Raw genomic sequence first — 17763 nt, 5'->3', positions numbered from 1 at the left:
AACAAACATCTAAATGACAGAAATACTCCTTCTAATTGGAAACAAACATCTCAAATAATACTCCTTGTTGGAAACAAACATCTAAATGACAGAAATACTCCTTCTTGTTGGAAACAAACATCTCAAATAATACTCCTTGTTGGAAACAAACATCTAAATGACAGAAATACTCCTAGTTGGAAACAAACATCTCAAATAATACTCCTTCTGGTTGGAAACAAACATCTAAATGACAGAAATACTCCTTGTTGGAAACAAACATCTCAAATAATACTCCTTGTTGGAAACAAACATCTAAATGACAGAAATACTCCTTGTAGTTGGAAACAAACATCTAAATGACAGAAATACTCCTTGTTGGAAACAAACATCTCAAATAATACTCCTTGTTGGAAACAAACATCTAAATGACAGAAATACTCCTAGTTGGAAACAAACATCTCAAATAATACTCCTTCTAGTTGGAAACAAACATCTAAATGACAGAAATACTCCTTGTTGGAAACAAACATCTCAAATAATACTCCTTGTTGGAAACAAACATCTAAATGACAGAAATACTCCTTCTAGTTGGAAACAAACATCTAAATGACAGAAATACTCCTAGTTGGAAACAAACATCTCAAATAATACTCCTTGTTGGAAACAAACATCTAAATGACAGAAATACTCCTTCTAGTTGGAAACAAACATCTAAATGACAGAAATACTCCTAGTTGGAAACAAACATCTCAAATAATACTCCTTGTTGGAAACAAACATCTAAATGACAGAAATACTCCTAGTTGGAAACAAACATCTAAATGACAGAAATACTCCTTCTTGTTGGAAACAAACATCTCAAATAATACTCCTTCTAGTTGGAAACAAACATTTAAATGACAGAAATACTCCTTGTTGGAAACAAACATCTCAAATAATACTCCTTGTTGGAAACAAACATCTAAATGACAGAAATACTCCTTCTAGTTGGAAACAAACATCTCAAATAATACTCCTTCTAGTTGGAAACAAACATCTAAATGACAGAAATACTCCTTCTAGTTGGAAACAAACATCTCAAATAATACTCCTTCTAGTTGGAAACAAACATCTCAAATAATACTCCTTGTTGGAAACAAACATCTAAATGACAGAAATACTCCTTCTAGTTGGAAACAAACATCTAAATGACAGAAATACTCCTTGTTGGAAACAAACATCTCAAATAATACTCCTTGTTGGAAACAAACATCTAAATGACAGAAATACTCCTTCTTGTTGGAAACAAACATCTAAATGACAGAAATACTCCTTCTGGTTGGAAACAGGAGTTGAGGAAATCCTAAATGACGTCTAAGATCAAACACAAACATTACTGGAAATAGTCTGTTCCAGGGTCAAGCCGTGGCCTTTCGAGTTACATTTGAAGTGTAAAAAGAAGTTGACCGCAGGTGTAATTAGGGCTGCAGCTGTTGATTATTTTAGTAATCGACTAGTTTGTCCAAATAATCCAATAAAATACTTTATAGCCTCAATTATTTTAGGAAAATTAGTTTTAGAATAAATTTTTTTGTTTGCCATAACCTTTAGTATCTTCTTTTACTTTCTATTTACCTTTTGTGAACCTTCTATTTAGCCTGTTTTTTTTAATCTTCAATTGACCTTTTATTGACCTTTTCTAAACCTTAAAATGTACCTTTTATTTATCTTCTATTAAGCGTGTTTTATCTTCAATGTTCCTTCTATTTAAGATGTTTTACCTTTTAGTTACCTTATTTTACTTTGTATTTACCTTCTATATACTTCATCTTCTATTTAGCATGTATCATGATGATAGTATATATCTGTACTATGAATCAATTTAAGTGGACCCCGACTTAAACAAGTGTAAAAACTTATTGGGGTGTTACCATTTAGTGGTCAATTGTACGGAATATGTATTTCACTGTGCAACCTACTAATAAAAGTCTCAATCAATCAATGTTTATATTTTGAATTTTTATTTACCTTCTTATTTACTCTATTTGACCTTCTATTGAACTTATTTTACTTCTACATATTTACCTTCTATGTACCTTAAATCTACCTTTATTTATCCTCTATTTGACTTGTTTACCTTCTATGTATTTACCTTCTGCCTAGTTACCTTTCACATTAACTTTCTATATAACGTTTACTTTTTATTTACGTTTTTACCTTATTTATCTTTAAATTAAATGTTTTACCCTTCTACTTATTTACCTTCTCCAGTTTTTAACCTTTTTTTTTTACCTTGTTTATATATATATATATATATATATATATATTGTAATATTGTACATGGTCATTGGTATATATTGTATATATGTTATAGACATAATATAATATATCTGTATATATATTATTCTGTACACATATGTATATATTCGTATATATGTTATATTTTTTATCGCTATATTAGTCTATTTTTACCTGCATTGTCCTTTCCATCCTTACACTTTCCATCATTGTAACTGAGCTACTGTGTGGAACAATTTCCCTTGTGGATCATTAAAGTTTGTCTAAGTCTAAGTCTTTCCAAGTATTTACCTTCTACATATTTGTTTACCTTTTATCTTTTTTTACCTTATATACTTTTTTATTATGAGAATCAGCACCTCCAAGTCCGAGTCCATGGTTCTCGCCCGGAAAAGGGTGGAGTGCCATCTCCGGGTTGGGGAGGAGATCTTGCCCCAAGTGGAGGAGTTCAAGTACCTCGGAGTCTTGTTCACGAGTGAGGGAAGAGTGGATCGTGAGATCGACAGGCGGATCGGTGCGGCGTCTTCAGTAATGCGGACGCTGTATCGATCCGTTGTGGTGAAGAAGGAGCTGAGCCGGAAGGCAAAGCTCTCAATTTACCGGTTGATCTACGTTCCCATCCTCACCTATGGTCATGAGCTTTGGGTTATGACCGAAAGGACAAGATCACGGGTACAAGCGGCCCAAATGAGTTTCCTCCGCCGGGTGGCGGGGCTCTCCCTTAGAGATAGGGTGAGAAGCTCTGCCATCCGGGAGGAGCTCAAAGTAAAGCCGCTGCTCCTCCACATGGAGAGGAGCCAGATGAGGTGGTTCGGGCATCTGGTCAGGATGCCACCCGAACGCCTCCCTAGGGAGGTGTTTAGGGCACGTCCGACCGGTAGGAGGCCGCGGGGAAGACCCAGGACACGTTGGGAAGACTATGTCTCCCGGCTGGCCTGGGAACGCCTTGGGGTCCCACAGGAAGAGCTGGACGAAGTGGCTGGGGAGAGGGAAGTCTGGGCTTCCCTGCTTAGGCTGCTGCCCCCGCGACCCGACCTCGGATAAGCGGAAGAAGATGGATGGATGGATGGATGGACCTTTTCTCCATATTTATCTTCTATATAACTTTTATTTACCTTCTATTTAGCGTGTTTTACATTCTATGTATTTTCCTTTTTTTTACCTTTTATTGAATGTCTTACTTTTTAATTTACCTTTTACTTTTAATTTACCATATTTTACCTTCCATTTAATTTGGTTTACCTTCCCTCATGTGTGTATTTAATAGTATTTATTAGTTAGATTATTGAACAATCAATAGAAGTAAGAAAATAAAGAATTCAACTAATGGACGTTGCAGGTATAGGTGTAAAGTAATACAAGTAGCTAGTGTTGCGTTTGAAGACCAGTTGTTCCTCCCAGGGAATTCAAGTCACAATTCGCTCCCAAGCTCTTTACGACACTTAAAGCTGAGTTGAAAAACCACCAGAGACAGAATAGGTATTTTGTTGTATATTTTCAAAGCTTTGCCAATATACATTTTGAGACCAGTCTAACCCTAGAACATTCTATTGCGCCTCCCAAAATGGTCTGTCTTCCCAACGCCAAAAACCCCTCTTTCCTTCCCCCTCCCTAGCCATAATACAAGCACAACGTCTCCCTAGCCATAATACATTCCAAAGTACTCAAGGTTAACACACACAGTATACCTGCTGACAGAGCATCAAGAGAAGAAATGGAAAACACGAGCTGTTTTCAAATATGACTAAGAAATGAAAGAAGTACAACTTAAATTCGGATATATGTAAATATCTGCCTCCGACACTAGTAACAGGTGTGTGGAGTTGACTCCCATCTTCTCCTGCTCAAATATTTGCTGCATTAGTTGATAAAAGAGCAGAAGTATTTATTAGTTGTACCTCTGCATGGCTGCCAGCGGACAAAGTCTTGCTGCACCTCTCACAGCGCAGGCAGGGGCGATGCCAGTCTTTGCCCAGCGATGTTACCTTCTCAGCTGCCAGGCAACACACACACACACACACACACACACACATTAAAAAGTGTGTGACATAAGAGACACAAATTCATGCGGGACTTACCAAAGTAGACTTTCTTGTTACATCTGGGACACAGGTTGGCCTCGCCGGAGAAAGTGGTGATGCTGCCAGCTGCCGACACACACACACACACACACACACACACACACACACACACACACACACACACACACACACACACACACACACACACGTATTTATTTTATTTTATTTTTGTCATAAAAAAATACAATCATGTGTGCTTACGGACTGTATCCCTGCAGACTGTATTGATATACAAACCCCGTTTCCATATGAGTTGGGAAATTGTGTTAGATGTAAATATAAACGGAATACAATGATTTGCAAATCCTTTTCAACCCATATTCAATTGAATGCACTACAAAGACAACATATTTGATGTTCAAACTCATAAACATTTTTTATTTTTTTTTTGCAAATAATCATTAACTTTAGAATTTGATGCCAGCAACACGTGACAAAGAAGTTGGGAAAGGTGGCAATAAATACTGATAAAGTTGAGGAATGCTCATCAAAGACTTATTTGGAACATCCCACAGGTGTGCAGGCTAATTGGGAACAGGTGGGTGCCATGATTGGGTATAAAAGTAGATTCCATGAAATGCTCAGTCATTCACAAACAAGGATGGGGCGAGGGTCACCACTTTGTCAACAAATGCGTGAGCAAATTGTTGAACAGTTTAAGAAAAACCTTTCTCAACAAGGAATTTAGGGATTTCACCATCTACGCTCCGTAATAACATCAAAGGGTTCAGAGAATCTGGAGAAATCACTGCACGTAAGCAGCTAAGCCCGTGACCTTCGATCCCTCAGGCTGTGCTGCATCAACAAGCGACATCAGTGTGTAAAGGATATCACCACATGGGCTCAGGAACACTTCAGAAACCCACTGTCAGTAACTACAGTTGGTCGCTACATCTGTAAGTGCAAGTTAAAACTCTCCTATGCAGGGCGAAAACCGTTTATCAACAACACCCAGAAACGCCGTCGGCTTCGCTGGGCCTGAGCTCATCTAAGATGGACTGATGCAAAGTGGAAAAGTGTTCTGTGGTCTGACGAGTCCACATTTCAAATTGTTTTTCCGAAACTGTGGACGTCGTGTCCTCCGGACCAAAGAGGAAAAGAACCATCCGGATTGTTCTAGGCGCAAAGTTCAAAAGCCAGCATGTGTGATGGTATGGGGGTGTATTAGCGGCCAAGACATGGGTAACTTACACATCTGTGAAGGCGCCATTAATGCTGAAAGGTACATACAGGTTTTGGAGCAACATGTTGCCATCCAAGCAACGTTATCATGGACGCCCCTGCTTATTTTAGCAAGACAATGCCAAGACTGGCCTGCCTGTAGTCCAGACCTGTCTCCCATTGAAAATGTGTGAAGGCTAAAATATGAGAAGGGAGACTGTTGAACAACTTAAGCTGTACATCAAGCAAGAATGGGAAAGAATTCCACTTCAAAAATGTGTCTCCTCAGTTCCCAAACCTTTACTGAGTGTTGTTAAAAGGAAAGGCCATGTAACACACTGGTAAAAATGCCCCTCTGACAACTTTTTTGCAATGTGTTGCTGCCATTAAATTCTAAGTTCATGATTATTTGCAAAAAAATGAAGTTTCTCAGTGTGAACATGAACTATCTTGTCTTTGCAGTCTATTCAATTGAATATAAGTGGACGCCCCTGCTTATTTCAGCCAAGCCACGTGTTACATCAACATGGCTTCATAGTAAAAGAGTGCGGGTACTAGACCGGCCTGCCTGTAGTCCAGACCTGTCTCCCATTGAAAATGTGTGGCGCATTATGAAGCCTAAAATAGCACAACGGAGACCCCCGGACTGTTGAACAACTTAAGCTGTACATCAAGCAAGAATGGGAAAGAATTCCACCTGAGAAGCTTCAAAAATGTGTCTCCTCAGTTCCCAAACCTTTACTGAGTGTTGTTAAAAGGAAAGGCCATGTAACACAGTGGTGAACATGCCCTTTCACAACTACTTTGGCACGTGTTGCAGCCATGAAATTCTAAGTTAATTATTATTTGCAAAAAAAAAAAAAAAAAGTTTATGAGTTTGAACATCAAATATGTTGTCTTTGTAGTGCATTCAACTGAATATGGGTTGAAAAGGATTTGCAAATCATTGTATTCCGTAGTCGAACCTCGGATTCAGGAGGAACAGTGTGGTTTTCGTCCTGGTCGTGGAACTGTGGACCAGCTCTATACTCTCGGCAGGGTCCTTGAGGGTGCATGGGAGTTTGCCCAACCAGTCTACATGTGCTTTGTGGACTTGGAGAAGGCATTCGACCGTGTCCCTCGGGAAGTCCTGTGGGGAGTGCTCAGAGAGTATGGGGTATCGGACTGTCTGAATGTGGCAGTCCGCACCCTGTATGCTCAGTGCCAGAGCTTGGTCCGCATTGCCGGCAGTAAGTCGGACACGTTTCCAGTGAGGGTTGGACTCCGCCAAGGCTGCCCTTTGTCACCCATTCTGTTCTGAACTTTTATGGACAGAATTTCTAGGCGCAGTCAAGGCGTTGAGGGGGTCTGGTTTGGTGGCTGCAGGATTAGGTCTCTGCTATTTGCAGATGATGTGGTCCTGATGGCTTCCTCCGGCCAAGATCTTCAGCTCTCACTGGATCGGTTCGCAGCCGAGTGTGAAGCGACTGGGATGAGAATCAGCAACTCCAAGTCCGAGTCCATGGTTCTCTCCCGGAAAAGGGTGGAGTGCCATCTCCGGGTTGGGGAGGAGATCTTGCCCCAAGTGGAGGAGTTCAAGTACCTCGGAGTCTTGTTCACGAGTGGGGGAAGAGTGGATCGTGAGATCGACAGGCGGATCGGTGCGGCGTCTTCAGTAATGCGGACGCTGTATCGATCCGTTGTGGTGAAGAAGGAGCTGAGCCGGAAGGCAAAGCTCTCGATTTACCGGTCGATCTACGTTCCCATCCTCACCTATGGTCATGAGCTTTGGGTCATGACCGAAAGGACAAGATCACGAGTACAAGCGGCCGAAATGAGTTTCCTCCGCCGAGTGGCGGGGCTCTCCCTTAGAGATAGGGTGAGAAGCTCTGTCATTCGGGGGGAGCTCAAAGTAAAGCCGCTGCTCCTCCACATCGAGAGGAGCCAGATGAGGTGGTTCGGGCATCTGGTCAGGATGCCACCCGAACGCCTCCCTAGGAAGGTGTTTCGGGCACATCCGACCGGTAGGAGGCCACGGGGAAGACCCAGGACACGTTGGGAAGACTATCTCTCCCGGCTGGCCTGGGAACGCCTCGGGATCCCCCGGGAGGAGCTGGACGAAGTGGCTGGGGAGAGGGAAGTCTGGGCTTCCCTGCTTAAGCTGCTGCCCCCGCGACCCGACCTCGGATAAGCGGAAGAAGATGGATGGATGGATGGATGGATGTATTCCGTTTATATTTACATCTAACACAATTTCCCAACTCATATGGAAACGGGGTTTGTACATATCAGAGCTGAAAATACCATCACACCGCATCACAATTTGCTGGTCTTAACGTGGACACTAAAACATATTTTTTCAAAGCAATTTAGTCTTTATGTGCAAACAAAGCCATTATCTATGAATACTTTTAATAATAATAATAACAATCAAGGCCCTGCGATGAGTTGGCGACTTGTCCAGGGTGTACCCCGCCTTCCGCCCGATTGTAGCTGAGATAGGCTCCAGCGCCCCCCGCGACCCCGAAGGGAATAAGCGGTAGAAAATGGATGGATAACAATCAAGGGGTATATTGTGGCGTCAACAAATTGATGCAGAACAGATCCTCAGCGTCTGTGTGCCAAGTTGCATGACACTTTATAGTTACAATTCACATCAATGTGTAGAACACAACATTTTGGTTTTGCCTGCAACCAAAGACATTAAAACGCCATCTTTTGGGAGCTCAAAAACTGTAAAATGACCACATACAGACTTTTGGGCCAAGTGTTTTGTCGTGACCTGCAGGTGGCGCCAAAGGAAATGAAAAGCTGCCGTCTAGCGAGAAACACTGGAGGTTTTCATCTTTGAGTGAGCAGCAGAAGAAGACCTCAGAAGGTTCTTCTTCCTACCTTTGGAGGGCGGCTTGGCTGCAAACGTCTTCTTCTCCTCCGCTCTGGAGGACGAGGAGTCCCCGCCAGTTGCCGGGCAGTTGTTGTTGGCGGGGGCGTCGTACACGTAGGAGCCGGCCCCCCCGATGTTCACGCCTGCAGGGAACATAAACCTCTGGTCATATATTTCTACCGTCTATTTGTGCAGGGTGTAACATGCCATGCAGTGCACCTTTTGGCCCAAAGAGGGCGGCGTAGCACGGCTTGTGGCAGTAAGGCCTTCCGTCATGCTGCAGGAGACAAAAACATGCACCATTAATAACTTCTTCTCAAGTAGTGTAAGGCATACTTGCCAACCCTCCCGGATTTTCCGGGAGACTCCCGAAATTCAGCGCCTCTCCCGAAAACCTCCCGGGACAAATTTTCTCCCGAAAATCTCCCAAAATTCAGGCGGACTCAGGTCCATGAGGACCTGAGTCCGCTAACCCACAATATAACCAGCATACCTGCCCAATCACGTTATAACTGTAGAATGATGGAGGGCGAGTTCTTGGTTTCTTATGTGGGTTTATTGTTAGGCAGTTTCATTAACGTCCTCCCAGCGCGGTAACAACACACAACAACAGCAGTCACGTTTTTATATACCGTAAAGCAGTTCGTCTGCCGTAAACAGCAATGTTGTGACATTCTTAAACAGGACAATACTGCCATCTAGTGCATTTGATGAAAGCACTTTTGTGCATGCCACACAGCAATGCATCATCAGAGTTCAGCATGGTTAGAAAAATAGTGACAGAGAATAGAACAAGGATGGACAATTCAACCCTTAACTCAACAATGAGTAGATGAGTGGTATGTGTGTGTATATGTGTAAATAAATGAACACTGAAATTCAAGTATTTATTTTATATATATATATATATATATATATATATATATATATATATATATATATATATATATATATATATTTATTTTATTATATATATATATATATATTATTTTTATTTTTATTATATGTATTAGAGATGCGCGGTTTGCGGGCACAACCGCGGAGTCCGCGGATTATCCGCGGATTATCCGCGGATCGGGCGGATGAAATTAAAAAAAATTACAACAACAGCAGTCATGTTTCTGTCTACCGTAAAGCAGTTCGTCTGCCGTAAACAGCAATGTTGTGACACTCTTAAACAGGACGATACTGCCATCTAGTGCATTTGATGAAAGCACTTTTGTGCGTGCCACACAGCAATGCATCTTCAGAGAGGGTGTTCAGCATGGTTCGAAAAATAGTGACAGAGAATAGAACAAGGATGGACAATTCAACCCTTAACTCAACAATGAGTAGATGAGTGGTATGTGTGTGTATATGTGTAAATAAATGAACACTGAAATTCAAGTATTTATTTTTTATATATATATATATATATATATATATATATATATATATATATATATATATATATATAATAAAATTAATATATATATATACATATAATAAAATAAATATATATATATATATATATATATATATATATATATAGCTAGAATTCACTGAACGTCAAGTATTTGTTATATATATATATATATATTATATATATGAAATACTTGACTTGGTGAATTCTAGCTGTAAATATACTCCTCCCCTTTTAGCCACGCCCCCTCCCACACCGACCACGCCCACCCCCTCCCCCTCCCCCCACCTCCCGAAATCGGAGGTCTCAGAGTTGGCAAGTATGGTGTAAGGAATGCAGTTTTCATATTTAGTTATGTTTACACCCAGGGATGGGTACTGTTCACATTTTAACCTTAGACTTGGGAATCGATACCGGTACTGAACAGTACCGATTTTATCGTTAGATGGTACCATTTTATTTTTTATTGTAACATTTTAAACTGAGCTGATTATCATAACTGTGCTGCCCAGTTGTTGTATTGTCATATAGGAAGTAGCTTTTTTCCATGAAGCCGAATGTGTTATGTTGCGCCCTACAAAGTGTTTACACTGTACATAATGTGCCAGCTGTTTTGATTGTAACATTCATCTCAGAAAAAGTCTGCGGGCTATAGAGCGTTTTCTATTGGGGCTCCAGTACTATGGAATGCCCTCCCGGTAACAATTAGAGATGCTACCTCAGTAGAAGCATTTAAGTCCCATCTTAAAACTCATTTGTATACTCTAGCCTTTAAATAGCCCCCCTGTTAGACCAGTTGATCTGCCGTTTCTTTTCTTTTCTCCTCTGCTCCCCTTTTCATTGTGGGGGTGGGGGGGTGGGGGGGGGGGGGGCACAGGTCCGGTGGCCATGGATGAAGTGCTGGCTGTCCAGAGTCGGGACCCGGGGTGGACCGCTCGCCTGTGCATCGGCTGGGAACATCTCTGCCCTGCTGACCCGTCTCCGCTCGGGATGGTGTCCTGCTGGCCCCACTGTGGACTGGACTCTTACTATTATGTTGGATCCACTATGGACTGGACTCTCACAATATTATGTTAGACCCACTTGACATCCATTGCTTTCGGCCTCCCCTAGAGGGGGGGGGGGGTTACCCACATATGCGGTCCTCTCCAAGGTTTCTCATAGTCATTCACATCGACGTCCCACTGGGGTGAGTTTTTCCTTGCCCTTATGTGGGCTTTGTACCGAGGATGTCGTTGTGGCTTGTGCAGCCCTTTGAGACACTTGTGATTTAGGGCTATATAAATAAACATTGATTGATTGAGTTGTCATTTTTTTCCCCACCATATAATATTGCTAATGGTAATAGTAGCCTGCTTTAGGAGCACTTGCATTCAGAAGAGAGGAGCTACACCTCCACGTTGAGGTAGCAGTTTCACGCATTAGTAACACAAAATGTGGATTGTTCCGATCAAAGATGCTCTGTGATATTTTTTTCTACCAGAATAAATGTTTCTGATATTCTTTACAAGTTATCAATATACATATCTCTGCATGACAATGTTATAACCTTCTCTACCTACTTATTAATAAAATGTAATATTCAGCCTGTTAAACAATCTGTAATTGCAGACTATTCGTCAGAACAGGTTATAAAATAATATGCCATAGCGATGGTAATAATGTGTAGTGAACTGTAATCACCCGATGTGGGCTGCAGAGGGTAGTGGCAGGCATGCCTGCAGTATTACACCCAGTCTCAGTGGTACCGAATAAGAAGACGAGATTGTTCAAAGTCAATCTTCCTCCTTCAGCTCGCCGCTGCCATTACAATACAATCCATTTCAATCTGTGAAAACATTTATTTAGGTAGAAATGTCACAAAATAGAGTAAAAGAACAGCATGATCACGTTGTAAGACGATTTTTCGTTGTTTTGTTAGATCGGATGTGAAGCGTAGCGCTACTATTGTGAAGCCACCAACCGGACGTGTGTGATTGCTTTGAGAAAAGACTTTATAAAAAGGTGTAGGAGTGTAACGGTACGTGTATTTGTATCGAACCGTTTTGGGTCGGTTCGGAGGTGTACCGAACGAGTTTCCACACGGACATATTAAGTAGCGTAACGCATTTTGTTTAAATAATACACACCGAGGCACAACACCCGCATGCTAGCAGCTAACGGACTACGATAGACTGACCATACGTCCTCTTTTCACCGGACATGTCCTCTTTTGCGGAGCTGTCAGGGCGGAATTTCTTAAATGCCTCAAATGTCCGGCATTTTGAGTTAGGGTTGCGTGTATTTTCAATGTACGTTCAGGGTTAAGAAGGGGTTAAAAACAAAACAAACAGCAGCATTGGTGAGCGAGGGGCAGAGACAGAGAGAGAGAGAGAGAGAGAGTTTAGATAAACGCGCATGCGTCGCCAGGCTCTGCTTTTTATCCATAGATTTATCACATTTAATTTTTTATTATCTATAGCAGGGGTGTCAAAAGTGTGCCCCGGAGGCCATTTGCGGCCCACAGCTAATGTTTTAAAGGCCCACGGCACATTTGAAAGAGAAAAAAAACAGCTTTGTTTTATTAGTCAACATTGCAACTTTTTCTAAATGACATTTAAGCTTTTTTATTTCACTTTTGTTATGTTTTTGTTTATTTGAATAGTGTTTTTAGAATGTGCCTCAGACTACGACTCAATCACAGGCAACGAAAGAAACATCATCATCCACGCAAAAAACTCCATTCTCATCCACCTCAGTACACCATGGCAAAAAAAGAACAATGCAACATTTGACGTCACTATGGGAAGTTTTGACGGAGCAGAAACGTGTGAACTCGTTGGGAGTTTCCTCCTCTCCCAGCTCGCTAGCCTCAATCTGAACCTTGGTATTTACCGTGATGACGGACTGGCAGTGTGTCGCGCCTCGCCAAGGAGCAGCGAGAATACCAAGAAGCGCATATGCCAAATTTTCAAAGAGAACAGCCTACGGATCACGATTGAAGCCAACAAGCAAACCGTCAACTTCCTTGACGTCACTTTCAACCTGAGAAATAACAGCTACCAACCATTCACGAAACCCAACACAACACTCCAATACGTGCACCATGACAGCAACCACCCACCCACCACCACGAAAAGAATACCTACCGGAATTAATAAAAGGCTATCGATGCTGTCATCTAGCAAAGCTGAATTTGACCAAGCAACCCCCCCGTACCAAAAAGCCCTTGATGAAAGCGGATACAATTTCACCCTCACCTATGAACCCACGCCAGGAAACCAGCCAAAAAAGAACAGAAAACGAAACGACATCATCTGGTACAACCCCCCATACAGCAAAAACGTCTCAACTAACATTGGACACAAATTCCTCAATCTGATTGACAAACACTTTCCCAAAGACAACATCCTAAGAAAAGTATTCAACAAGAACAACATTAAATTGAGCTACAGCTGTATGAACAATATACGACAAATCATCTCAAACCACAACAAAACAATTGCAAATGAGCCGTCGGCCCCCGGACAGAGCGACTCCAAAACCAACAAAGGCTGTAACTGTCGAAAGAAACCTGATTGCCCTCTCAACGGGGGGTGCTTACAAACATCAGTTGTCTACCAATCTAAGGTAATACGCAAGGACATTAACACATCCGACACATATGTAGGATTAACCGAGGGAGAATTCAAAACCAGATGGAACAATCACAAGGCTTCTTTCAGGAACCAAAACCTGCGGAATACCACAGAACTCAGCAAACACATTTGGGACCTCAAAGACAATAATGTTGAATATTCAATAACATGGCAAATTCTTGCATCCAGCACACCTTACAATAGTGGTAATAAAAGATGCAACCTATGCTTGAAAGAAAAACTGTTTATTATTTACCGTCCAGACCTGTCATCCCTCAACAAGCGCAGCGAAATTGTAACAGCATGCCGCCACAGACGGAAACACCTCCTAGGTAACACATGAGCCAATCACCACGCCCCTACGCCAGCCTGTACCCACCCACTCTGTGCCCTATATAAACCATGGTATGTGAATGCTCCCATTAAAATCTCCTGATGATTGAGGGAACCCCCCCTCATGAAACAGGCCTGTAGAGATGAAATAGTCTTGTGATTTTTTTCCCACACATACATATATATATACATATATATATATATATATATATATATATATATATATATATATATATATATATATATATATATATATATATATATATATATATATATATATATATGTCTTAATAAGGTTATCCAAAAAATAGTGCTCGATACCGTAGTAGAGCGCAATATATGTATGTGTGGGAAAAAAATCACAAGACTATTTCATCTCTACAGGCCTGTTTCATGAGGGGGGGTTCCCTCAATCATCAGGAGATTTTAATGGGAGCATTCACATACCATGGTTTATATAGGGCACAGAGTGGGTGGGTACAGGCTGGCGTAGGGGCGTGGTGATTGGCTCATGATGCAACCTATGCTTGAAAGAGAAACTGTTTATTATTTACCGTCCAGACCTGTCATTCCTCAACAAGCGCAGCGAAATTGTAACAGCATGCCGCCACAGACGGAAACACCTCCTAGGTAACACATGAGCCAATCACCACGCCCCTACGCCAGCCTGTACCCACCCACTCTGTGCCCTATATAAACCATGGTATGTGAATGCTCCCATTAAAATCTCCTGATGATTGAGGGAACCCCCCCTCATGAAACAGGCCTGTAGAGATGAAATAGTCTTGTGATTTTTTTCCCACACATACATACATATATATATATATATATATATATATATATATATATATATATATATATATGTATATGTGTGTGTGTATATATATATATATATATATATATGATACGTGTGTGTGTGTTACTCATCAGTTACTCGGTATTTGAGTAGTTTTTTCACAACATACTTTTTACTTTTACTCAAGTAAATATTTGGGTGACTACTCCTTACTTTTACTTGAGTAATAAATCTCTTATGTAACAGTACTCTTACTTGAGTACCATTTCTGGCTACTCTACCCACCTCTGGTAGTACTGGTTCGGAACTAACAGCTTTCGGATTGTAATCATCCAAATAGGATTAGCAGCAAAGTGGACGGCCAGCAACGTCGTTTCGGGGAGCGAACGGAGGCGTCAACAAGTAAGCTATTTAGCTTGCTATATGGTTCACTTCCTGTATTCAATTCACTGCAATATATGAATGATGTACTTATTTAAACACCAAAAAAATATTTTTTCGGAATGTGTAGAATTTATGTTAGTTGTAAAAGGTACCCTCTAATTGGGGTCCCAATCCTAGTGGTCAAGTATGGTATCATAGTGGTAGAGCGGAGCTAAAGACAATATTTTGTGCTGATTGGTCCTTAAGAACTGTCACTTTAGTAGATTACGACTTAATTGTGAGCGTCTTTCTGACTCTTTCCAAAAAAGGGACACTCGGCAGCCAGACGATGCCATCACCACAGCTTTATGAGACACATAACAGCAACGGCCGCTGTATCCTCGCAACCGTAGTCACACTTCCAGGGGCGCCAGGTGACTACTTTGTGTTTCCACTTGAACCATGGGATGGCCCATTGCATGCTGGGAATGTGGCGGTCACAGGGAGCATGACCACTGGTCCACAGCACAATGACCATAGATGAGGAGGACAGGAGCACTCCTGGCATTTAGGGGCCAAACAAGGCTTGAGACTAAAATACTGTTGCATGAGAAAAAAATAGGACGGACATGTGACTCAATTATGGAAATAGCAAGTAAATGTACACAACAATATTATTTTGATAATGGTTTTAGATTAAAAAAAATAACGAGGAAAGCATTATGTTAAGCGGCTATGAATACACAGTGCCCCTGCTGGTAGGCATGTGACACAATATTGGAAACTGAGGGCAAATATAATATTAACATCCATCCATTGTTATTATTTAGTACTATTTTTATATAGGAAAAAAATTGTAGCAAAAATAATATTTTATTAATAGTTTTCAATGACAAATAATAATGAGGAATGCGTTTCCCCCCCCCCAACATCTGTTTTTCTCCCCAAGAAAAAACATTACGTTAAGCAGCTTGAGTACACAGCGCCCCTTCTGGTGGCATCCAAGTATGACACTTAGTTTCGCCTCAATAGGTTTAAATGTTTATCGTAGGTCTTTTTATTTTTTTTAAATTAGCATGTGACAAAATCATGCAAACTATGAGCAAACATGCGATACATTAACAAAGTGGTTCTCAACCTTTTTTCAGTGATGTACCCCCTGTGAATTTCTTTTAAATTCAAGTACCCCCTAATCAGAGCAAAGCATTTTTGGTTGAAAAAAAGAGATAAAGAAGTAAAATACAGCAATGTGTAATCAGTTTCTGATTTATTAAATTGTATAACAGTGCAAAATATTGCTCATTTGTAGTGGTCTTTCTTGAACTATTTGGAAAAAAAGATAGATTTATATTTATAAAGGATTTTTGAATTGTTGCTATTTTTTAGAATATTTAAAAAAAATCTCACGTACCCCTTGGCATACCTTCAAGTACCCCCATTTGAGAACCACTGCATTAATAGATTCATTTATATTTCTTAAATATTATTCAAGACTATTTGCAGAAGGGAAAATAGGTAGAAAACTATGTATTTTATAAGAATAGGATCAACAGCGCCCCTGCTGGTGGCACCCAAGTATGGCACTCAGTTTTGCCTCAATACATTTTAATTGTTTTATTTTTTCTTTCGGGATGGGCATTTAACAAAATTATGCAAACTATGACCAAAAATACGATAAATTAATACATTCATTTACATTTCTTAAATATTATTTTTTTCTCTATTTGTAGAAAGGAAATTATATGGAAAACTATGTATTTTATAAGAATAGAATAAACAGCGTCCCTGCTGGTGGCACCCAAGTAAGGCACTCAGTTTTGCCTCAATAAATGTTAATTGTTTTATTTTTTCTTTCGGGATGGGCATTTAACAAAATTATGGAAACTATGACCAAAAATACGATAAATTAACACATTCATTTACATTTCTTAAATATTATTTTTTCTCTATTTGTAGAAAGGAAAATATATGGAAAACTATGTATTTTATAAGAATAGAATAAACAGCGTCCCTGCTGGTGGCACACAAGTATGGCAGTCAGATTTGCCTCAATAAGTTTAAACGGTTTTAATTTTTATTTAGGGATGGGCATTTAACAAAATTATGGAAACTATGACCAAAAATAGGATACATTGATCCATCCATTTTCTACCGCTTATTCCCTTCGGGGTCGCTGGAGCCTATCTCAGCTACAATCGGTCCATTCCTTTAAATTGGTTAAATACGATGAGGTGGCGACTTGTCCAAGGTGTACCCCGCCTACCGCCCAAATGCAGCCGAGATAGGCTCCAGCACCCCCCGTGACCTCAAAAGGGACAAGCGGTAGAAAATGGATGGATGGATTATTTAATACTATTGGTAGAATGGAAAATAGATAGAAAACTATGTTTTTTATAAGAATGGAATCAACAGCGCCCCTGCTGGTGTAACCCAAGTATGGCACTCAGTTTTGCCTCAATAAGTTTAAATTGTTTTATTTTTTCTTTAGGGATGGGCATGTGACAAAACTGGAAAAAAACAACTGAAGGCAAAACTTTATTATATTAATATTGACATTTTTAAAATACATTTAGCACTACTTTTGGATGGAAAAAAAAATGGTAAACTATGTATTTTCCCTTTTTGAAAATCTCAAAATAACAGCTCCCCTGCTGGTGGCAGCCAGGTGTTGCACTAAGATTTCAACAATCCGTTGATTATAAATCGAAAACATAATTAATTAAGTAAGTATTTAAATGTGCATTACACTGGCATTATTAAGTGTTCTTTACAGGTGACATCGCCAACTAGTGGCCTGGAATGCATACTTACAGAAATGTTATTGCTGGTTAGGTGAAACATTTAAAAAAATGTTGTTTTTTTTGTTTTTAACTAGAGTATTGCCACAA

General features: G+C 40.4%; 1 protein-coding gene across 1 annotated transcript in view; it reads right to left on the bottom strand.

The window, feature by feature from the left end:
* Window positions 1–17763, bottom strand: part of crip2 (cysteine-rich protein 2) — a 119000-nt gene that overhangs the window by 15501 nt on the left and 85736 nt on the right. Inside the window, exons 3-6 of the mRNA XM_061969192.1 lie at window positions 8584–8641; window positions 8373–8507; window positions 4338–4406; window positions 4158–4252 (exon numbers count right to left, since the gene is read on the bottom strand). Coding sequence (XP_061825176.1) covers window positions 4158–4252; window positions 4338–4406; window positions 8373–8507; window positions 8584–8641 — 357 coding nt within the window. The remainder of the gene's footprint in view (window positions 1–4157; window positions 4253–4337; window positions 4407–8372; window positions 8508–8583; window positions 8642–17763) is intronic.

This window comes from Nerophis lumbriciformis, linkage group LG08 (assembly GCF_033978685.3).
Source record: "Nerophis lumbriciformis linkage group LG08, RoL_Nlum_v2.1, whole genome shotgun sequence".
NCBI lineage: Eukaryota > Metazoa > Chordata > Actinopteri > Syngnathiformes > Syngnathidae > Nerophis > Nerophis lumbriciformis.
The sequence above is the reverse complement of the archived record's forward strand: the minus strand, read 5'-3'. Positions and strand labels throughout refer to the sequence as shown.